The sequence below is a fragment of the Tyto alba genome, unplaced genomic scaffold, assembly GCF_018691265.1.
Source record: "Tyto alba isolate M040663 unplaced genomic scaffold, T.alba_DEE_v4.0 Super-Scaffold_22, whole genome shotgun sequence".
In the NCBI taxonomy this organism is placed as follows: Eukaryota; Metazoa; Chordata; class Aves; order Strigiformes; family Tytonidae; genus Tyto; species Tyto alba.
The window spans coordinates 34,954,826-34,979,882 of record NW_024881296.1 but is presented as its reverse complement, the minus strand read 5'-3'; the positions used below and the strand labels follow the sequence as shown (position 1 = coordinate 34,979,882).

At 36.5% G+C, this 25,057-nt stretch overlaps 1 protein-coding gene across 1 annotated transcript in view; it reads right to left on the bottom strand.

Annotated features, from left to right (window-relative positions):
• TRDN (triadin) overlaps positions 1 to 25,057 on the bottom strand; it is a 236,943-nt gene that overhangs the window by 200,013 nt on the left and 11,873 nt on the right. The window contains 1 exon segment of the mRNA XM_042796218.1: positions 3,537 to 3,544. Coding sequence (XP_042652152.1) covers positions 3,537 to 3,544 — 8 coding nt within the window.

Genomic DNA, 25,057 nt, shown 5'->3' with positions numbered 1-25,057 from the left:
GTCTAGTGGGAAAGTAAGAGACAGGCATTTCTGTTGCTTTGAAATCACCTGATGGAGCCTACTGAGTTTTACTTTTACAATTGACAGGGATCATTCAGTAACAGATTAAAATCAGACTCCTGAACTTTCCCAGATATTCTTGCCATCCATATAGTACACATATTCTCTCTCAAGACAAATATCATTGTCTGTATTACAGTCAACCAGAATCCAAGTCAGTTTACTTTAGATGAACATTGCAGTGGATCAGGAGATTCATGAGCAGCTCAGTTGTCCCTACTTGGGGGGAGGCAACATCCATCACAGGAGTGCAGGGTACAACTGAAGTCATCCAATTTTAATCCACTACCACATGTCTGCTAGAGCCTCCTGGCACTTTGGGTTGTGATTGCTATTGATTTTCAATGAGGATGGGAACTTTAAAAAAGTTATATATACACTTCTATAAAAAGATTACTCTAGGGATATTTACCTCTGACTCCACATCCCAATTTCTCCTGCACACAGAACTACCCCATCAGGTCACAAATGTCATCTTTACATCAACAGATTGATTTGCTAAATTCCAAACAGCTAAAACTCTGAGATTCTTACTATTTCTCTGGTTTCAGAGTTGTCACTTAGGATGAAATCTGAAGACCCATAAGGTCTCATAAGTATAAATAAACCTTGACAATTGGTGACAACTTTGAGGAGAACACTGTATGACTTTCAGAGTCCAGAGCTTAGATAAAATAGCCTTTGTATTTGTGAGCTGAGTTCTCCTTAAGACATAATAAGTATAGGAGTCCATGGTTAAGGATGGGCACTTGATTTTACAGTTTAGCAGCTATACCTTCGGCTACCCTAGAAGAAAAATAAAACAAAACAAAAAACCCAAGCCAAAACAAAAAAATACCCCTATTTAATTCAGGCTCATTCAAATGTAAAATAGTAATTTTCTGTATTTCTGTTATTCCATAGTTATTTTATGTATAAAAGTCCTTGTTCTGTCAACAGCATAAAAAAATATTAAAATCAAGTAAAGTATTTAATGTGTAATGACTTTTTAAGGCTGAGCATATTAAAAACAGAGGGCTAGTCATGCTACTAATAAAAAAGAGGTTGTTCCTTTTTAAATAATAATATTGTTGCTAGGGCAAGTCAATTGGGATGTGAGAAGCCTCAGTGCCGTCTGCTCTAAATTAGAGAGCTGGTAGATTTTGACTTGTCTGTTCCACTTCCCAGATGAATACTCCAACAAATAGGCTATAGAGTATTCTGGATTCAGGTCATTAATGTCTCCTGTTCGACCTATTCCACTTCACTTGGAATATTTAAATACTAATTAAGGGAGCAGAAAAGAAAGAGAATGACTGTATAAATCGACACTGTATGTTAAGCATTGGCTTGAGCCTTGGGCTTTAACCTGGTGACCTTATCAATCCACGACTGTTGCAATCAGGCAAGCAGGAGTTTCATCTTACAGTTAGGAGGGTACATCAGGGAGAAGAGGACAAGGGATTAGAATCCTTCAGTGAAGGACTGGGTAATGGATATATGATAATCCGCTGTATTTTTTCAGGCCCAGCACATCACACTTAGTGAATCCACAAACATCTGCAGCTGTCACAATAACCACTCTTTTCCCATGTGGGGAAAATGCTTTCTACCTCAAGAAAAGACTACGCCTACACCTGTTGTTCAGGTGATACTTATGTCTGAGTATGGCATCCTCTTCTTTTCAACTCTGTTATGGTTTCTGCAGCCTTGGCTTATAAAATGGAAAGTAGAAGATCTAATTTCTGCTGTGGTTAATAGTAGCTTGTAATAAAATATCAGTAACAACATGCTTTCTTGAAGTGGTCTGCTGACTTTTGCCTAGAAAGCTTTTGCCTCATCATAAACATGAAGCCAATTTTCTAGCACTTCCATAGGTACAAGGAGTTGAAAATCTCACTAGACTCATGTTTTTTTCCTCCTTTATACATTTATGTGGGAACAAAATGCTAAGAGGAGAGAATAGAGACACTCAGAACCCACTGTACACACCTGAACGGAGAGCCTCCACCATCTTACCTGGCCAGCACCAGAGGCCAAGAAATTCAGGTACTGTGTGGTAAGTAACAGAGTGAAGAACAGCTCAGAAGAGGAAAAGCAAGAGGAGTCCAGCTGGGCCAAATATTTTTCTCTCCTCCAAATGCTGCTAAAGCATGTGATTACAGTGGATTTAAAAACACCTATTATGGAGGATCTGTAGTCCTGGTAACCTTCAGTAGGTTAGGAACCTAGTTAGATCCAGTAATATGGATCATGTTTTCTGTTGGATATACATGGTAAAATAAAGGCAAGACTTTTTCCTAGCACTGATATAGAGGCAGATAGAAACAGGGAAAAACAACTTAAATAGGCAAATTCAGCTCATCTTTGAAAGCTCTTCTCCATCACCGTTATCTGCAACAGACTGTGAGTAAGGCAGTGATCTACAGTTCACCCCAGAAACACATGGCAGGCACCTAGTCTAGGTCTTTTGACTATAAAGGACCTTCTGCAAACTGTTGAGCAGAAATGTGAAAATTTTAAGAAAAGCTAATTTATGTAGAGCTGCAGCATAAATTTCTTGAGATGGCTGACATTCAGCTATTTCTTTTCTTTTGTATCATATTACATCCCCGTACGTATGAATGGATGAATGCAACTGAAATAACTAAAAGAGAATATATAAAAGGAGTTTCACAACTGATACCAGAATTTACAGACTTCTAAATTCATTGCACAGAGCACTAAAGTGTTATTCTACAGTTTATGTAATTAAAGTGCAAAAAGAGAAACCTCTCAATACATATCATGCATATATTGGCAAACTTCTCAAAATTAAAAGGTAGTCTTTCTGCAGAATAAAGGCTTAGAAAGCTGTGACTGGGATTGTCTGTGAGGGAACATTTGCAGATTTATTGGTGACTGATAGTTATAAAAATGTAATATTCTTTATGAAATGTGGAAAATAGGGTTGGAGATTATGCAGCAACCAATTCTACATGACAAAAGAAATGGAATAGAGATTATGGAATATGGAGAGGATGGTGCATGAAAATTAACTGAATGATTGAATTCAGAAAAGTCATTTATAATTACATATGGTGCTGTGTACTTTTTTAATTTCCTTTTCTGTTATTATATCTGTATTGGTTTTATTTTTGATCAATAGAGAGAATCTGATAATTTAAAGTAGTAAATTATATTAATCTTTTCCATTCATTCTCCAAGAAATTATGTACACCAATCTTTTGATCTCATTGATTTCAATAAGAAGTTTGTAGAATAAAAGATACAACCTATCAAGCCATTTCATTATCTACTTCAAAGAAAATTTGTACTTCACGCAATGTCAGTAAATAATACTAATAGCAGCACTACTACTACTAAATAACATGAGGTGAAAACTGGGAGATATTAATGCTGTATTCTAAGGTGCGATATATATTTTGGAATTATAATAATCAAAGTTTCTTAAGATACTGTGGTGGGTTGACCCTGGCTGGATGTCAGGTGCTCACCAAGGCTCCTCTATCACTCCCTTTCTCAGCTGGACAAAGGAGAGAAAATATAACAGAAGGCTTGTGGGTCAAGGTAAGGACAGAGAGAGGTCACTCACCAGTTACCGTCACGGGCAAAACAGACTGGACTTGGGGAAATTAGTTTAATTTATTACCAATCAAATCAGAGTAGGATAATGAGAAATAAAAACTAAATCTTAAAAACAACTTCCCCCACCCCTCCCTTCTTCCCAGGTTTAACTTTACTCCCTATATCTCTACCTCCTCCCTTCCAGCAGCTCATGGGGCTGGGGGCTGGGCGTTGTGGTCAGTTCATCTCACACTGTCTCTGCTGCTCCTTCCTCCTCAAAGGGAGGACTCCTCACACTCTTCCCCTGCTCCAGCGTGGGGTCACTCCCACAGGAGACAGTCCTCCATGAACTTCTCCAAAATGAGTCCTTCCCACGGGCTGCAGTTCTTCACAAACTGCTGCAGCGTGGGTCCCTCCCACGGGGCGCAGCCCTTCAGGCACAGACCGCTCCAGGGTGGGTCCCCCACGGGGTCACAGGTCCTGCCAGCAAACCTGCTCCAGCTGGACTCCTCTGCCTGCTCCAGTGTGGACTTCCCATGGGGTCGTAGACTCCTTGGGGTGCACCCATCTTGTTTTGGTGTGGGGTCCTCCACGGGCTGCAGGTGGATGTCTGCTCCACCGTGGGCCTCCATGGGCTGCAGGGCACAGCCTGCCTCACCATGGTCTGCACCAGGGGTTGCAGGGGAATCTCTGCTCTGGTGCCTGGAGCACCTCCTTCCCCTTCTTCACTGGTGTTGGTGTCTGCAGAGTAGTTGCTCTCAGATATTCTCACTCCTCTCTCCAGCTGTAGTTGCTGCTGCACAGCACCTTTTCCCCCTCCTTAAATACGTTATCCCAGAAGCGCTACCACTCTCGCTAATGGGCTCGGCCTCGGCCAGCGGAGGAGCCAGGTTTGGAGCCGGTGGCATTGGCTCTGTCAGACACAGGGGAAACTTCTGACAGCTTCTCACAGAAGCTGCCCCTGTAGCCCACCCACTATCAAAACCTTTCCACACAAAACCAGTACAGGTACAGTACACTACCATGTGTTATGTGGAAAAAAAAAAGTAAATAATCTCTGAAGAAAATAGCTTAACTAATACTAATTAGAAAGCCTCCATAACTATGAACAGGAAATTACTTTCCAATGATGTATGGCCAGATTATGATAGAGACTGGGCAACTGTACGAAAGGAAGAAGGACTTCTGAAAACAAAGACATAATCTCCGATTTAAGAATTTCCTTTATTTCATATCCCTATATGCTGAGCAAGTATTCTGGCAGGTCAGGGGTTAAGCATTTAATGCCTCAACTAACACTTTTTCCTCAGCCAGTGGCTGCTGATGAAGACAAGATAATGCACTTGCTGAACCAATCCTCTGACGTGTTGGCTGTTCTCATGTTCTTGCTGACCTTATTTTAATCAAATAATTCAAAATAAATATCAAAGTTAAAGAAAAATCCATTTTTAACAATATTTTATTTCTGTTATTGATTCTCCATTGCTCTTTAATTGCAATGCTATTTGTATGGAAACAGGATCTTTTCACTTTAAGAACCTGCTGCTTATACCCTAGTAACAGTCTTAATTCTTCCATTGTGATATGACAACCATTTCCATGTCAATCTATTGTGAGGATTATGATGATTCTAAATGGGAAGGAGCAGCAAGAGAAAATGAACTTCTAAGAAACAAATCTACTATTTTTATGCAAATGGCCTTTATAATAAAAAGAAGAAATATAAAATGTATGGCAGGATTTATTTTCCACATGAAACAATTTTTCAAAACCCGCTGTGAAGTGCTAGTGACTCTAAACAAAAGAAATATGGAAAACTCAGAAACTAAGCTTCAGTATTTATAAATAAGTTTCTTTACTGTATTTTCCTCTTCCTTATATAATGCATTATATACCTGGTATAAATCATTTTTTGAAATAATTAATCAGCTGAAGCACAGCAGTTCCTCATACTCCAAGAATACCAAATCAAAATACTTCCAAATCCCACATTTTCCATCTAGCTATAATTATTTGAATGCATGGATCTGATTTAGGGTTTTTTTGAGGACAGCTACAAATATTACTTTAAAGATACTTTTGTGTGTGTAAAAAATTGGTTGTATCTCGTGTAACAATTGGCATACATGGTTAATTCCTTGCCATGCAGATTCAAATGATGGATTTGGGCCATTGTTATATGAGGACTCAGAATCCCCTGAGGGAAACCTGGACTTGTCCCCAACAGGAGCCTTCCTGATCAAGGGGAGAAATCCAAGTAGCAGCAATTAAGGATGGTTTGTCTAGAAAAACTCAGAGTGTGGAATAGGTTAGTAGGGAAGGAACTCTTCTACAGTCAGGAAATTCAATTTGCTCTAGCAACAAATGTAACAGAAAAAAAGATCTTCAGAAGATTTTGAAAAGGAGTGAGGATATATAACTGAGGAAATGTCTCTTTGCTCCAAACATATTTCTCCTGCATTGAAGAGTGGGAACAAAAGTCTTACAAAACTCTCCCCTCTACCACCACAAAAAAACAAAACAAAACAAAAACAAACAAACAAACAAAAACAAAAACAAAACAAAACAAAACCAAAAAAAAAACCACCAACAAAAAAAAGCCCTTGATGCTTGTGACCCTAACAGACAACATCTGCATTTTGGGTAATGCATCACTGGATCATGTTGAAGAAACACTAATACTAGCTACTACTTGTTCTGGAATAGGCCAAGGTATGAACTGTAGTATTAGGTAATTACATGTGAAGAACAGGAATGCTACCTGTTTGTACAGATGTCTTGAAGCAATCTGAGAACTTCAAGGAGGGGAAGTGGAAGCCAGTTTCAGTCATACCCCAATTATACTGTGTTTTAAAATATGATCAGCAGTAAAGTAACCCCTCTCAGCTGACTGACTTCTAGCTGTTGACTTCAGAGGGCCCAATTAGATCAGCAGATGCCTGCAGAATTTAGGAGCTTACATCCCATTGAAAATTCATATGAGATGAGTCTTAAATCACTTGAAGAGTTGAACTTCAGTGGTTTTGAGTTGAATTTCCATATTTTCTTACATGTTTTAATTTCATAGTCTAGTAAAGCATTGGTTGATACTTCAAATTAAGTGGAGGAAAATTTGTCTCATATACCTTTGCACGGAAGTGTAAAAAATGCCTTCACTTCATGCCAAAATTGCTTCTAAAGAACATTATGTCAATACAACCTTTAACCTTCTGTCTCTGTGTGGTTGTTTCTTGTGTGTATATTTATTTCAAAAAGCTTTTGCATTGTTTTGATTATTCAAATACAGTAGACACAGAAGGGATTAGTGCTGAGGTAGTAGTTAAAAGATCTTCTCTGATGTTGAGCCCATAGAAATATGACCGATTGTATTGCAAACCTCTCTGCAATAACTCATACCTGAAAGAGCTTTAGGAAGAAAAGTAAGGGAAGCCCTAAGGAACAGGTTTAAAAGAAAGCAGGTTTTATTGGAAAATTTTATAGGTCATTTTACTTACAACTATATCACTTTGTGTAGTAATTTCTTGAGAATTTAGCAGACCACAGGGATTAACAATAATCAACACAAAATAAATTACTTCTATAAAATCAAAACTGCAGAAAATACAGTTGATAAGAACAAGAAAACTGTCATTTGCTGCAGTGACCAAGAATGTTACAGGGACATTTTGCTGCTCCCTTTTCAAAAGGCAGTAGACTTTGCCTTTTCATGATCATGAAAACTGGACATTCAAATTTTTATCTTTGAAATAACTCTTCTGTTTGATACGGTTTTTACATTTTCATTTAGGAATGTTGAGATTTGTTCAAAAATCAAATGTTTCATTTCCAGCTTCTCATAATGCAGGTGAGATAAGAATGTAACTGAATTTGGAACACTCAGTCCTAAACTATCAACACCCTGAAAATCATTGTTTGTTTGGTTCCACGCCTGAATATTTTTATTGATTGGTGGTAATACCTTCCTTTCTTTGGAAACATACTGGTGCTCCAAAACAGTAAAAAAAAGGTTTTACCCTCCTGTTCACCTTAGAAATCTGACATTTCAGAAAGAGATGCCAAACGGATATTTAGATGTACTTGTGAGTTGATATAAGCTGAGAGGTACATCTTATCTTTTAAAATGTCAATATGAAGGTTGGATGAAAATGGTTGCCATTTATCTTTAAATAGCATGAAACCTTCTGAAGCCAGAGCACTGTATGCATTCCTCTTGTTAGTTTTTGGAAATTCAGCTCTACACATCCCTGAAACCTTCAGAGGGGATTAGAGAAAAACATTGACATTTTTTTTGTTATGGAAAAAAAGAAAAATATCTGTTCCCATCTGTAAAATAATGATAGTCATAATAAATATTGAAAGTCACTAGGATAAGCAGTAGGTTACAAATACCTCTGTCTTCACTCCAGACAAGTATACCAGTACAAAGAAACTATGTAAAGACAATTCCAGATCTGTGCTTCCTCTAGTGGAACTAACATTATCTCTTAAATAAGTGTATCTAGGAATGATTAATAAGATTATTTGCTTGATTTCATTTATTCTAATTTACCGAGAGTGGAGGTAAGACCAGCTTTATATCTGTTAATGGACTGCTATCTACAGACCCTGAAAATGGAAGCTCTAGCAATAATTCAATATGCTCTCCACAATTATGGTGCAAACAGTGTCTTACTTTGCAAGTCTGCCAAGACCTCCATACAGAGATATCCAGTCATTACAGCACTCAGATATGGAGATCACCTCATGCATAGTTTGAATGTATATATGCATAAGTCATGTTGAAGAGTCTTGATCCCAGCTGTCTTACCAGAGACAGAAGAAAAAGGCATTTTTAGCCAACAAGAATACAGAAATTGCTGTACTAAGAGTTATGCAGTAAATATATATATAAGTATATTGAAAAGACTTTGTTAAAAAGTAGAGAGACAAAATGGGAAAACTAAAATAAGTGCTTGTGGCAAGTCTGTGATGGTCTGGCAGAATCACAGTTCATGTCTCAAACATCCGACAAAGAACTTTGGGTAAAAGGAACAGTCTCTATGGAACTGAGCTCTGAGCTGATGGGCTCAGCTGTGTTGTGTATTGATGGGAAGATGTGGCAAGAAGAAAGGGCTTCATGGAGGTTAGACCGCACTTTTCTGATCCTCTACTTCCTTATCTTGTGCAACTCCACAAAGAACCAATAGAGAAGCCGTTTTCATGATGGATGCACTGAGAAGAAAGGTCAGGCACTGGTCATACCTGCAGGGCGGGGGAAGTAACTCCTCAATAACCTCCAAGCCCACCAACCCATTTTCAGAAGACTCTGAAGGTACAAACTATGCATGCACCAAAGCCAAGAGAACTCTAAACACATATACTGTGCATGACACTTAATTATCCTAATGAGTCTGAGTACCTGCCCGAAGGAGGGGCAAGGGATTATAAAAGGTTTCGAATCGAAGGCCTGAGTGCTATATCCCCACATATATGGGAAGGCCTGTTGGGACATGTTTAAGGCTGTCAGGGCATGTTTAATTTGTTGCTTGTTGATGCGTGTTGTAAGATTCAAAGTTTGTCAGTGTAAGTTGTGGGGTTTATCACTTGTTGCAGAAGTTACAAGGCTAGTTGACAAAGTTTCGTGCCAGTATCTGTTGCAAACAAATAAAAGTAGAGATTTTTGAATTGAAGAATCCCCGTTACTATTTCACCCTAATCCTGATCTTAGAATCAGTGAATCTGAGTCACCATCCCAAGATATTGGGACGTAACAGTCAGTCATCTATTTCACTGATATATCTCATCTGTAAATGACAATTTACTATGAAACTATATTACAGGTTGTGCTGTCTGGGAGACAGAAAACTGAAAGATATCTACTGAAGAAAACTGTTATGTGGCTTGCAAGATAATATAATCAATTTAATGAAAGAGTATTTAGCTATAATAAACAGGAACAGATGAATCAAGGTCTATCTTCTGTCAGGGAGTTATTTTCTAATAAATATGAGTACTCCATCTTTATACTTACAGAATAGCTAATAGGTCCTCTACATAGGCACCTAAAATACTAGGGAAACAAGGCTTTCTGAAGCTTGCTTTGAAACTTGTGGGGCTAATGAAATATACCCCCCCCAAAATGCTTTCTGATATACTATTTGTATTCAGCATGTGTTCCCATAAGAAAAGAATTCTAGGACGCAGTGGCAGTCATGATATAAATGTTTCCTTTGAAGGTTTTAGCTTGTTTTTACTTTTCTTCTTTTTTGGTTTGGAAGAATCCTTTGGAAAATATCCCTTCAGTTTTGGGGCATGAGAGGGCTCCTGAGCTGACATTGAGGAATAGAATTCAGTGTTTAGGTAAAAGTTAATGTTGTGGTTTATAATTTTCTTTTTGCAATATTTATTTAAAAAATGGTAATCTGAAGTTGAAGTTTAACCTTGATAGACTAAATTAATATTGTCAGTCATCTCTGATATTTATTTGGAAAGAGGTGCAATCTCTATGGGCATCTGGGACACGTAGGATATGCTGCCACAGTAAGAACAGTTGATCTTTGTTGAGGGTACATATTCACAATGCATCTGTCATATAAAATGTGTTCTGAGATTCTCAAGAGCTGGGAAATCTTTACACTATCTTACACAGGTTTCTTTAATAGAAGCTTATGCCAGATACTCACATTTTAGAAGAAAAATTTATTTCAAATGAGTATTAATTAATCTAAAGAAAATGGGATGTTTCTGAGACTATTGAGACCCATACCCAAGTATCAAAATCTTCAACCAATTAGGAAAAAGTCACTGTGCCCCCTCTTACTCACAGTCATTTCTGAACCAGCTACCATCACTTAGCCATGTCTTAATCCATTTTATTCAGGATTATACACTGGTCAAGTCTTGGAATGTGTGAAAATATTGTCAATTCAAGTTTGATGAGAAAAGATCACTATGTAGTATTCATGTACAAGTACAGAGTCATAGGTATCTTGTTTTCTCTTTTTCTCCTTATGCAGATATTTTTATGGCACCTCATCTACACACTGAAAAGAAGGAAAACCAAGAAAATTTAGGATTCCTTGAAGGTTAGCTGAGGAAAAAACAAAATCACTTCAATAATCGTATCTATCCATTCTCTGCATCCTTTCTCCTGCCAGCCCAAATAAATCAACACCTGTCAATAGAACACAGTAGTGATCAGATTATAGAACTTCCTAGTGATACCTGACTTTTATCCACAAGTAAATGAACAACAAATGAGACTATTAGTGAATCTGTCTTGTACCCATAATTAAGTCCAAAAGACTTCTAATATTGCTCATTTTCACGCTACCACATTCTGAAACAAACAAACACAGAAAAGTTGCTCGACAGTACAATGAATAGCCTACAGATTATTTTAGGGACTCTTGTTTCTGTGACCTGGAAATCCGGCCCCAAACCCTCCTCATCTATTATAAGGGACTGGAGATTGACCTACAATTTAAATCCTCCTATCACACCTCTTCAGATCTCTGCAGAGTAGATGAGATAAAATAATAAAGACCTCAACTGACCACGCAGATATGAGATTCAAAGTGTTCTCTAATTTATCCTAGTGTTAAATTCCACTAAGCTGTTACCTGTCTACATTATTTAGCTCTAGAAATTAAGCCATTCTGTATAATAAATCCTAGAAATATCCCTCACTAGGCAGTGAGATATCCATGTGGCATATAAAATAAAAATTGAAATTACAGGCAAGTCTCAATTAAAATATGTACAAAAGTAAGTACAGCTCCATACCTCCCCACTAGTACTTGTCTGAAGAAACTATGGAATCCAAACTCAGCTTTTGGGGGTCAGCTATGACTTTTACTTTTAAAAATGTGTTCATGAAAAGCTACGCTTTGATGTGTGAACTTAAAAAGCTCATTTGTTTTATTTCCAAGCAATAAGTGAAGTTCCAATTTCTGTATCAACTCTGACTTGAAAAGTTTTATGACAGCCATGGAAATATGCATGGAAGATACCAAGAAGTGTAAAATTTTTAACATAATTTTTTGGTGGGTATTACTTTAATGTTATTATATGGGCAGGATATTTTATTTGCTTAGTCTTTTGTGGTGTATAATAATGACATTGTGCAACTTTTGTGATTTACAGAGAAAGAATTGGCAGAATTATCAACTGATGAATGTAGCTCAAGATTTTCCTCTTTCTCACAAAAGATGGTACCTTATTTTCCCACCTGACAGAGTAAATCCAAATCCCAAATTATTTTTTTTAACTATATATTCCACAACATTCTATATTAGTGGTTTCCACATAAATCAATAATGACATAATTTGAAAACATTTTTTTCACTAATGACAAAATTGCCAATGACAGTACAGAACAAGTTCCTAATGCTGTGAATATAACTTCTTTTCAGAATTAATGTGCTGAATCTTAAAATTAAAAATGGCTTTTTCCCTACCTCCATGAAAATGTAAATATTTATCCATATGACAGTTAGAATATCTGAGAAGGATGTTTTTGGTATAGGATTCATACCTTATAAAAGAAAAAAGAATTTTGATCTATGGTTTAATTGTAAAAAGACTAGAGAAGCGACACATTAATCTTGAAAATTATTCATATGAAAGATTTAAGGCTGTGGTTGGAGACAGCCAACATGGCTTCACTAAGAGCAAATCATGCCTGAAAAACTTGGTGGCCTTCAATGACAGGATTACAGCACTGATGGATAAGGGAAAACCTACTGACTCCATCTACCTGGATATGTGCAAAGCATTTGACATTGTCCTGCATGACATCCTTGTCTCTAAATTGGAAAGACATGGATTTGATAGATAGACTACTTGCTAGATAAGGAATTGGCTGGATGGTTGCACTTTTGAAAGAGATGCAAGTGTCGAGGCAATCCCATGCACAAATACAGGCTGGACAATGAGTGGATTGAGAGTGGTTATGCAGAGAAGGACTTGGGGATATTGATGCATGAAAAGCTGGACATGATCTGACAATGTGCTCTCGCCGCCCAGAAAACCAACTATACGCTGGGCTGCATCAAGAGAAGTTTGGCCAGCAGGATGAGGGAAGGGATTCTGCCCCTCTACTTCGCTCTTGTGAGACCTCACCTCGGGTTATGTGTCTAGCTCTGGGGACCCCAAAATAACAAAGACATGGACCTGCTCAAGAGTGTCCAGAGGAAAGACACAAATATGATCAGGGATCTGGAGCACCTCCCTTATGGGGACAGGCTGAGAGAGTTGGTCTTATTTATCCTGCAAAAGAGAAGGCTCTGGGGAGACCTTATAACAACCTTCAAGTACTTAAGGGGGCCTACAGGAAAGATGGAGAAGGACTCTATCAGGGAATGTAGGGATAGGACAAAGGGTAATGGCTTTAAAATGAAAGAGAGTAGATCTAGATTAGATGTAAGGAAGAAATTCTTTACTGTGCGGGTGGTGAGGCACTGGCCCAGGGTGCCCAGAGCAGCTGTGGCTGCCCCCTCCCTGGAAGGGTTCAAGGCCAGGTTGGACGGGGCTGGGAGCACCCTGGGCTGGGGGAAGGGGGCCCTGCCCAGGGCAGAGGGGCTGGAACTAAGTGATCTTTAATGTCTCTTCCAACCCAAACCATTCTATGATTCTATGATTTACTTGTAGGCTAACAGTCCTTTAAAATTATTCAGGGACAGATAAGCTGAAAATCTCTGAATTCAAAGATATCTAAACCAGAAGGTGATTTATTTTTAATATCTATTTGTATAGAGTATGCCTAAAAGATCTCTTTATCCTACTTCACTAAGCTTCTAAGTATATAACCCAAACCAGAAAGAATGCATTAATGGTAAGCCTATGTGTCTGTAGTATACATTAACTAACAATAATGTCCAGTGAGAGATATATTTGTGAAATTATTTTAACAATATAAGATTCCAAATTCTAGAAAACAAATTCAAACTACACATGATTGTGCAGATCATAGAATGTTGCAAAAATATAATTAATTTTAATTCACTCTCATTGCATTTTTCTAATCATCACTAGTATAAAAATGGAACAAAAGTTCTGAAACATCTCTGAGTTGCCCTTTCTGGTCACATCTCTTCCCTATGCATGGATGGGGCATCCATTTGCTAACATTTGATGTAACACATGTGAATCTTTCTGAAGTTCATAGCCCTTCTCAATTTTTGAGTCTACATTAAAACCTTAGACACTGAGACAAAAGAGGAGTCTATCTTATTTGGTCATGGAAGACTAACATCTAAGTAGCAGAGAAGTCCTCAAATCTCAGGGGTATATCTTAGAACATACAAAAATCTTTCCACTTTTTTTTAATGGCATGATCAGTCCAAAAAGTGTTCATAATGCTAACGTCTTGCCTCTGAAGTTTAAAAGATTTTATTCTGAGTTAGAAAAAGCCTCCATCTTAAGGTGGTCCCTCTATGTTGTTATTGCTAACTGGAACAGAAAGTGAACTACACCAGGGAAAAATTTTGACCTGGTTGGAATGATAGTTTCCTGATTTCCTCCCATGGATTCTAGATCAAATAATCTTTAGCATCTGCTGTAAACATGTAGAAAGTCATCGCAAAACCATTCAGCTCCCATTTGCGCACTGTAACACCTCCCCACATTCTCTGTAATAGCCGATCCATATAATAGGAGCTCCAGTATTCCTAGCCCACAGTAACAGCAGGTGCTGCAAAGTTTCCACCCAGCTTGAGTGCCCTGCATGCACATCAGACACTTGCAGGACCTCTGTAATTTTCCTGGCATCTTGCCTCAACCTTAGTTCTTTTGTGCTTCACTCCCTACTCTCATGGTGATAGGAAAAGTGAAGAACAATGTTGCATACCTATGCCTGAAGTTTAACTGTGATGTCTGAAATGAATATTTATGCATGTTTGTCCTGATTACATCCCGCTCTTTCATCCAACACAAAACCCCTTTTTTTCCATATCAGTGAAATAGAGACAGAAGATGAAAGGACATTTTTCAGCCTAGTATTTCTTTCCAAACTGCCTGTGCTATATTCACAAATCTTCTAGTGATGCTCAAACATGTCCATATAAATAGGTCATTGTTCTCCTATTTACTAAACCTTCACCTAGTATCACATCATATTCAAAATGTGCAATTCTGTTCTAAGTAGTTTTGTAGATCTTCAAATGTGGATTTATTTGCCTCTAGTCTTCTAACATTTATCTTCCCCCCAGTTCATATTCTGATGTAAGGCCATACTATTTTCATTTGAAAGAAAGGAAGTGATGGAACAATTAAGTAAAAAGTGAAGACCATACTGGAAGTCTGACAGGAGACAGAGCTGAATCTGTGTCTCCTGTTCTAACTTCTGGCTCATTGATCCTCTATAGTGTGTAATGTTTAAGCTAAATATACCACAGGCTTCCTTGGACTGTAGTTCAACTTCTTTGCCCATCTTTTCAAGCCATTTATACACATTCAACATGTGTCTAAAGTTTGTTGTAGTCTTTCCATCTTGGATTTTAAGAATACCAAAGCTACCGCTACTTTCTAATTTCAGGAAACTTTCAAGCAATTCTCTGAAGTTTCTTTAATATTAATATAGTAGTCTTAACTCATAACTCTGTCCATATAATGAAAAGAGATAGAGGTGTCCTCTGCAGATATAGAAGTTGATATTTTTTTCTAAAATTTTAAGAAAGCTTTCAAGAGCTGCTTAGCTATTCTGTATACATCTTCTCAAGAATTTGCCAGCTGTTATATTCTGGTCAAAGACCTATTCATCATCTAACCTTTCTTTATTAATTTCCTTTTCTATTATATCAACATAGTGCAGCTTCAGCTGTAATTAGATAAGTGCTAATAAATAAAAAATGCATACTTTCACATTTACTGAAGATGAACATTTACATTACAGTCGATATTTTAGTCTTACAGCTTACATTGACTATATTCTTATGGTTGCGTAACTGATAATCTTTCACTCACTAACACAATTCATCCCCTAAAAAGCACAATACATTCAGAATGCTATTAAAGTATTATAGTGGAAGACAAGAATAGATACAAAATGTATCTAAAATAATTGAATGACTAATAATGAATAGCATTCACAATATGAAATAGAAGTAGGCCATAAGACATTGTACTACGTTTGCTATAACTTTTCTTGGTTTTTTATTTAAGATAATGCTTTATTTATACCCTAGTCCAGATGCCACATAGGAAGTGTGAAAGAACCTGTATAGAACGATGTTCTTAAAGAAGTCTACCTACATAATGCACAATGTCCTGTGCACTCCCCAGGACCTGCACAGGCAGGTTGGTTTTGAACAGGTAAATGGAGAAAAGCTAAAGTGCCTTTAGGGTTCTTCACCACTAGGAACTGCTACAAAAGGTTCACACAACCTAACCAGGCAAGTAAGACTTAAATAAGACTTTGGTCTTATTTACAACTGAGCCTGTTTCCAAGCCCAGATCAACTGTTCATTCCTGCTCATCCTGCTGATTAGGGCAGAAGGGGTATTGTCATCTTTTAAGGATCATTCATGAGATATCTGTTGGGGGAGAGAGCTGGAACATTTTCTTTGTCACTGAATGGGCAAGTGCAGGTTAGATCTTCTTCCCTCCATTACCAGAAGTGTTCAGACCTTGTGGGGTACAACCTGACAGAATCCCCTGGGTATTCATTCCTCGGAGAGTGCTATTCCCTAGCAAACCATTACACAAATGGATTTGGAAGCCAAATAAACACCAGGGGCTTGTTAAAGTCACCATTCCTGTGACTACTTGTCATGGAAAAATCTTGTCAGGATTTGTATCATGTGCAATGTAGTTCTGTCCCAGCTGATATTTCAATTCACATCACCTTTAGTCAGGACCTACTTCTCTGCAGAAAGAAGTATAGATTAAAAGGAGTTACAGTGCTGAAGTACTTGCAGATTCATATAGTGGAAATTTGGGCAGGTAACATTTATATAGAATAAATTCAGATGATACCTTTGGAAGCACACAAGCCTTGAAAATGGTATTTGTACAAGAGTTCTGTTGAAAATTAATAGTCCATGTGTTGGGAAGTTCACATTATTCTTATCTATGTTCAAAAAAATTGTTCATTAAATGTTGGTTGTAATATAAATAAATAATAAAATAATTTATGATTTCTTTATCTCTCCACTTCATTGCCCTAGGATCTAACCAAGTTGGAAAAACAAACCAAAAGAAATGTTACTGCTACCAGAAGTAATCAGCAACTTATTAACTGATAATAAAGGACTAAAAAATATGCTCTTTCACATAGAACATGTGCTCTTCTTTTTCAGCTGATGAGACACTACTGTAGTTGTAGTTTTATTTAAAGACATTGAAAATATTCTCTCCAATCACTGTGAGGATAAAGGTAATATTTCTATATTTAATATAGCAGAAAAGTCCGATTCTTCCAATTAAAAGAATGAAAGGCATAAGAGAAGAGGAAAGATTGAAAACCAACATAGATATGAGATCCTGACTATTTGAAAACAAGACAATCTTTTCCAAAATCAAATTCAGAGATTTAGCAAACTTCATGTAGGCAACTTCGATTAAAAACCTAAGCAAGTGCATCTACTTTTTGAAGACTAAGTATTATTTTAGACAAAGAGAAATAATTCTCAACAAAAGCTTAAAGATAACAAAGATTGTGTTAGTAGTAACAGCAACAATAGTGACTTCAAAGATATTGACCTGACATACTCAGTGAGTCCACAAATGTAAAAGAGTTTACAGTAAATGCAAAAAGTTGAATAAAAGTAAGACTGAGACAAAAAGGTGGAGTGATATCTTCAAGAATATGAGAGTAGAGAATGTAAAAGCATGAACATGTTAGCTGAGTTTTCATTCACACTAACTTGAACCAGTAAATCTGTAGGAAGGTATGTTTTCACTTGTATACCTCAGCTGAAAAAAGTTGTTTTAGTGAGGAAACTATAGAGACAATTATTATAAGAAAATACACATTCAAATATACACTGAAGTTTCTGAAGTTTACAATATGATTCTGAAAAATCACAGACTTTAAGACAGGATGCAGTTCTTCATGAAGTTCACTAAGCCTGAAAATTTTAACAGCTGCACTTCTCTGTCTGCAGAATACAAAGCATATTTTAAAATACATTAATGATGTATCTCATGTTTAATTTATATTTACTTGAATAAAACACATTCTAAAAGAGAATGTACATATCTTTGGTATCGCTTACATTCAGAGATGAGAACTGAGAGGAGAAATAGGAACATGGTGTACAAACAGGACTTCACAGACTTTTGTAAATACTCCATTTTTTTAGGACACTTTACATATATTTGTTAGTTCTGATACCAATTCTTGTCCAAAAAAAGAAAAACATCTGTATTTTTTTGGTTGCTTGGTTGGTTGATTTTTAGGTTAGAGACTGATTTCCATATTACATAGTGAACTACAGGCTGTTCACCAGGTATCTGAGAAAATGAATAGTGCAGGGTGGGAAGAAGATCTGGGGAATTTTCTAGGGACTTACTAATACAAGTTTTATTTCACTGTTCCTTTCTAAATCTTAAAACAAGGACCTAATATTAATCATAACAATTTGCTATGTCCTGTGTGCCTACACGACCAGGAATTCAGACTTCTGAACAATTTTTTGCAGACATCGTACAGGAAAAGACGAAAAATCTCCTTTCCTACTTATTTATATAAACATAGAAAAGCAGGGAGAGGTGGAAATGGCTGAAAATGAGATTGCTGGTCTAGAAAACAGACACATAATAGCATTATAATGTGTTTTTTGTTGCTAGTTTAATAGTTTCACCTGGAAAACAGCTGCCTCCTCCAGTGGGATATGGCTGATACTGGAATTGCTCCAATGAAACTGATGTACATCTATTTTCAAGAGAAGATGCAATCCATATCTGTCTACCTGGGCATTTTCAGGGAAGAAAGGAACATCTGGAAGTTAGAATTGTGTTTACATTTGAGAAATGCCAAGAAAATGTAAACAACTTAATGAAAGAATAAAGGGGAAAGTGGCTGATTCTGTAGATACAGGGAATCAGTAGTTACAACTTGAAGCATTTCTTAGAGCGACTTAGGATCATAGAGAGAAGAATGGACATGAGTTACTTGAAATTTTACATAATCTTTGCAATATCTAAGGAAAGGTCACTTATGGAAGAAATCTTGGGCCTTAGGCCCTCAGAGATACTTGTTGTTTTAAATTTAGACACCTATATTTTGGGATCTGAAGCCTTATTGTTAAAACTCATTAAAGATGAACACTTCTCTAAAGACCAGTTTCTGCTACGGTGAAAAATTCTTTCATAACATGAAGATTTCCAAGACATGAGAATAGACTCAAAATCATTGGAGGTACAAGAAGCGAGAAGTACTATTGCTGCCTGTCCTGTGTGGAGTAGAGGTGATTTGAGACAGCAGAACTAAGAATTTAGTAGATGGAATGATTAGGGGGAGGACTAAAGGTAGGGAAAGGGAGGAATGAGGGTGGGTTGGAGAAGTGTGTGCCTATGGGGAGCATGATCTCAACTGCCTTCCTCCCTGCACCTGGGGACATAGGAGCACCACCGTCATCTAGCACTGGGAGGAGAGACATCCCGCTGCAAATGGCTCTGGTGGGGGGCAGTGAGGAATCTCATACATAGGTCCTGACACCCAACAGACCTGGCTGCCTCCGACAGAGTGGAGAGAAGAGTAATCTCTTCTTGTTTGAGTTACTCATGAAAAAAAAAACAGTCAGCAAGCAGAAAACATAACTCATGATTTGTATACCTAAAGAGCACAAGTGAGCACTAAAAATATTGACAAGAATTTCATTGTTAACCTTTGGAGAGTTCTACAGCTTCCTGTTTACTTTACTAAAACATTAAACCTTAAAATTATTGTCAGGAGGACTTTATTCTCTAAAAATATTCAGGAAAACAAAGAAACATTACAAGTTAAAGTTACTGTAAGATTCTAGTGTAGAGACTGTTTCTTGATACGTGATTCGTCCAATTCAGTCCTGACCTCTAGGCACTACCACAGTAACTAACTAACTAACTAACTAAATAACATAGATCCAGTGCTACTTTACAGTTCTGGCAATGTCTGCAGATGCAATATTATTTCTGGTTTTCTATGCTTAACGTGACACACTGATGAGTGGATAGAAACCCTCTTGTAAAATTAACTTAGTCATTTGTATCTCTTTTGTGAAACTGCCTTCAGCACTTCACAGTGTGAAATGCATTAGCCTATACTGGGCAAGAAATGAAATGATGTCAAATATATTCTTAGAAGAAACTTCCCGCTAATTATATTTTAAGACAAAAACCTAACCCTTGGCATTGTTTTGCTTGTATAGTTGAAATAATCTTAATTCATTAAGTTGGGCAAAATTGCACATTGCCCACCCACCCTGATGCACTATTATCTGCATATGCACATTTAATCCACATTTGATTTTATTTTTAAGTGTGTGACGAAGCCTCATCAATATTTGTAGCTAACCTTGTAAAGCAAAAAGGCTTTCCTGAAATTGCATTCTCACATATTTGTAGCTGTTTTCTCCATAATTTCCAAAGTTACTACATTCTCTTCTTTCCAGAATAACAGCCACCTAGCAAAGTTTCCCTTGTGATCTTTCTAACATGATCTCTGTATAAATCACTAAAAGAAAAAAAGCAAATCACTGGAAACCTCTGGTTCAATAGCAATGTGAAGGCAAAATATAATGAACTTGTGTTACAAAACCTTTGGATTTCTCACTTGTGATAAATGAAAGGAATAGGCATGGAGGTGTGTCTCTGGGCAGAGGGCAGATGGCAGGGCAGCACTTGTTTCTGAAAGGGGAAGGATGAAAGAGAGTAGGTTGAGAAAGAAGAGTTTTGGCTGTTACTGATCTGAAAACTTGTCACTTCATTTGGTTTACTAACAGCAGAGCATTAAATTCTCCAGAGCATTTCAAATGACATTTCTGTAATCAATAAAAAATTACAATGTCCAGAACAAGAGATACATTTTATGATAAATGTATCTCACATGGATTATTTCTGCTTGGGCATCTGATAACAAGGTTACTTGTGAAAAAAAAAAAAAATGCTTGTATTTAGTTCTGAGTTTACCTGCCTCTTAATAAGGTGATAATTTTATCAAATATTGTTGCAGAGTAAAAAAGTGAAAAGAAAACAACAGCTTTTTGAGCCCTTCCTTTTTTGAACAGGAGAAAAACTTGTATCCTCAGAATTCAGTCTCCACTACCAAATAACATATTCATCAACTTTACAGGTTGTGACACAAATTAAGAGCAGAGTGTGTAGTGGTTCTTCTCCAAGTGATAGGATGTAGTCAGCCATCAAGTCATCTAACCTTCCCAGGCAACTATCATGGATCTTTTGCTATAATTAGTGTTATAATAATACTCCTGCTAAAAAAAAATGCAAACAAAATGAAACAACAGTAAATATTTAAAGGGATGAGTCACAAGGGATATCTCCTTGTGAAATGCTCACAGTTTTTAATCCTATCATGAACAGTGATGCAACAAGTTCTCTAGAAAGAAGAGGGTTTGAAGTGTTCCCTTAACAAGAAAAAAAAATTATAGTAAATTCATGTTACATTTACAGTTTAAAAATTGGGATTATAAACCTATGAAATGTCTATAGACTGAACTGTATTGTATATATGTGATATGGCATCTTTGGCATGTTAAGTTGTAGCTTGCATCATATATGCTCATATACCATTTCAGTTGACTTCAGAAGGAATTACATAGATATAGCTGAAGCCAAAATTAAGTTTTTGCCTGTTACAGGAGGAAAAGGTCAAAGCAAAATTAGGATCTTAACATTTGAATAGCTGTATTAAATTATGCCTCTAAAAACAGTAAAATAGTTACCAGAAAACTATATTTATGGTAATTGTGTCAATTGTGAATAACCTCTTAGCGAAGATTGAAACAAGATTTGGCCTTCCTGACATTCATAGAGAACCACAACTTAAATCTACATAATGGAATATAGGAAAGAATTGAGTTCATTTACATACCAAAGGAGGCTACAAAGGCTTAGAGTCATTGTGCCTTTGACAGTTTGACTCCAGGCAAAGGTACAGAGATACTTTTGAAGTTGTGAGAATATAAGCATGTACAGGGAGTAGCAGGTCTTTACTCATTACATATTTGTAAAGGATTTTTTAAAACTATCTTTGAAGATAGAAAGAGGAGACTTCTCCAGTGAGAAAGTTTTTCTGTGCCTGGCATTTTATATTTTCCTTTCTTATGGTAAAAGCCTTTGCATAGCACCAAGCAGAACTTTTTAGGCCAGAGACTAAGTTCATACTGTGCTGTAGGGCTGATTCTAAAGAAAGCCCAAATCAGCCACAGGACTCAAGTGAGGCTTATTCAGGACTTAAAGCCACAGCTCTTTCATTCTGATTTCTAAGGGCAAAACCCAGCACTGACTGTGATTTTGAGCAACTGAACTGATTTGACTGAAAATGTAACATAGGTGAGTTTTAGCATATGAGACAGTTAGGGATGAGAAAAAAAAATAAATTCTGTACCTTCTGCAGTTTTTTGTGTAGACTTCTGTACATTACATGATCTGCTTTGTTAGCTCACCCCTTTTCCTCAAAATTTAATGAGTCTGAAGAATAATGTAGCTGCTCACTGTGTGCTTTACCATGTTCTGATTATATTTTGCATTTAGAGAAGGGGCCAGAATCACATTGCCTGCATATTACATGCAGTATTATCTCCCTGATCTTGGTAGAGGGAGAAGAAGAGAAAGAGAAAAAGGGAAACTACTACAGAGCAAAAAAAGTATCAGAGGTTATGAAGAAAAGGACGGAATGTGGGACAGGACAAGATCCATGGGCGGTGTCATTTGGTATCTTTGCTACCTATTGGTGTCGCTTTCTCTACCATTAGTCATATACTTGATAGCCATGTACTTGTTCATAATTTCTAAAATAGACTTACAGAAATCAACTGTCCTGTAGGCATACATTAGGAGTAAAACTAGAAACTAAATCTTGCTTGTCCCTTTTGACCACATACTACTTAAACACATTCCCACTCAGGGATCTAAAGTCTGAATGGTCATGTTTCAATGCACCAAAGCAAGATTTATATAAAGACATAAGGCTAAAACTAAGATATGAAATAATCATAATTTCCAATAGAAATGTTTAAAGCTGACAAGAGAACATGACAGTGGGTTTATATGGATAAGAAGTATAGCTAGCTGTCCATAGCTTTAAGTCTTCAGATGCAGTGACTTTACAGTTCAGATCTGCTTATCTACTTCATGTTCCCTGTTAGCAGTCTGATCTGCCAATGTAGAGCTGTAAAGATATTAAGCCTTCATGTCTCTGTAAAGTTCTCTTTGACCATTCCTTTGAACTGGTTTTAAATTAGTGTGAAAGCACTGTAGGAAAAAGCCATTGTTGCTGTTTTACACTTATCTAAACATCTGCAACTGCTGAAGACATTTCAATATTAATCTTTAATAATTCTCCTTTTTAAGGCCCACTCAAGTGATCCTAAATTGGGGGAAGGCAGGGAATACAACTGTTGGCGGTTTTTGAATTTGAAACTGAAGTTTTCTTTAAATGCTTTTAAAAATACACCCTTTAAAAATTAAATATGAAATTAAGAAAAGATGTGCTAAGGACAACACTTTTACTTGACTATACACTTTTACACTGCTATCTATATAAATTATTTTTATTTAAACAAAAAGCTGTGTGATCAAGCCATTAAATGATCAAGCCATTACACTTGTGAAGAAAGTTAAAGAAATCACTGAGCTGTTGGAAATCATTGGCTAAGCAGATGGAGTCAAATTAAGCTAAACATTTTTGAGAATATAACTTGTTTGTAAATGCAAAGAATATGTTCTTATTTTCAATTTTACTATTTGAACCCAATTATTATTCTATGTCAAGAAGTAATTAGGATTTAAAAAAAAAAAAAAACGTAGAAAATATCTTTTCTTTCTCTAACCTTTGAATAAAAGAAAATGAGCACTATCAGTCATATACTCTTATAAGATGCTGTGCCCAAAAACTAAATTACATGTAGTATTATTTTTGTTTAATATATCACTTAGCTTATCAAAATAGGTTCTATTTAAAATTGACTTTTCCTATATAACCGGTACATTGCAGTATACAAATAAACAGTTTTAAAATGCTGGGTTTGTACCATTTTAATTGAATTCCAATTTCCATCCTAATGAAGCTTGACAGAAATCACAACTGAAAATGAAATCATTATCTAGTAAAAAAGAAACGCACCATTTACCATTATCTATCATAAAAAAAAAAAAAATGTAAAAACTAAGAATCTGGATAAATGGCTCCTGAGCTATAGAACTGTTTAATAGATATTTAGGTTATCTTTCTCTCTAAAAGTAAAAGGCACAAGTTTAATGAGAAAGGCTGTATGCAGTCACTATATTATTAATCAGCCAACAAGAATCAGCGTCTCTTTTCCGTTCTTCTGGGAAAAGATTGAAGGAAGACATATGCAAAAAATATTAAAAATGCTGCTTTGAAATACAAGTTTCATGTTTGCTGATTTAAATCATGATTAAAATTGGTGATTTAAAAGGTGTTTCAATCATCTTGATTTAAAGCAATCGACCCTCTACTACTTTAATTGTGGTTTATGCTGGTAAAATGAGCTCTGTCCACCAGTTCAATCTTATACAGAGCAGAAACTAGGAAATATCAGCATCAGAAAGAAAATGAAAGGTTCTCCATTTCTGTAAGCAGCTGACCTACTTCAAAGAGGGCAACTCTGTTTTCTCTGTCTTCAGTGTGTCCTGGACTGAAGCCAGACCTGTATTATGAAACGTGTTTTAAACTAAGCCAGTTTCTCTTTTCCAGAGTAGAGCAGAAAAAGCAGCATGAATCCACCTCTTACTCAGTATTTACATTGTAGGCAATGGGTAAAAGTACTAAAAATATTTATAGACTACATTTTTTTTCAAGGATTAGGTACCTGAAGGTGTATATTGGGACTTCTGAGAATCTAAATAGTTGCACAGATTTCATTTTTTAGTCAGTCGGAATCACTGCAATAACTTGAAAACACTACTAGGCTTTTAAACATATTTCTTCATATAAGTAACCTTACTATATGTTCCAAATACTTATAAGCACAAGGTTTGTTTTAAAAATGTGGATAAGTGATTATACAGTCCAGCTGTTTGCACACAAGTAAACATGACTTAACTGCATACACGCACTTTTATCCCATCATGGACTAGCAACACAACACATTAACTTAAACCTCTGGTTTACAGGTTTTAAGACTTCCTGATGTTCACAGCTAGCTGACATTCTAAGGGGCTATGTAAGGTAATGATATGTTAGAGTTTCTCTGTACCAACTGACCATGCATAGATATACCAGCTGTGAGTAACATTGCCCATAAATTCTTAAACCTAAAACTTAAGCTAACAAACTCTGCCTTAT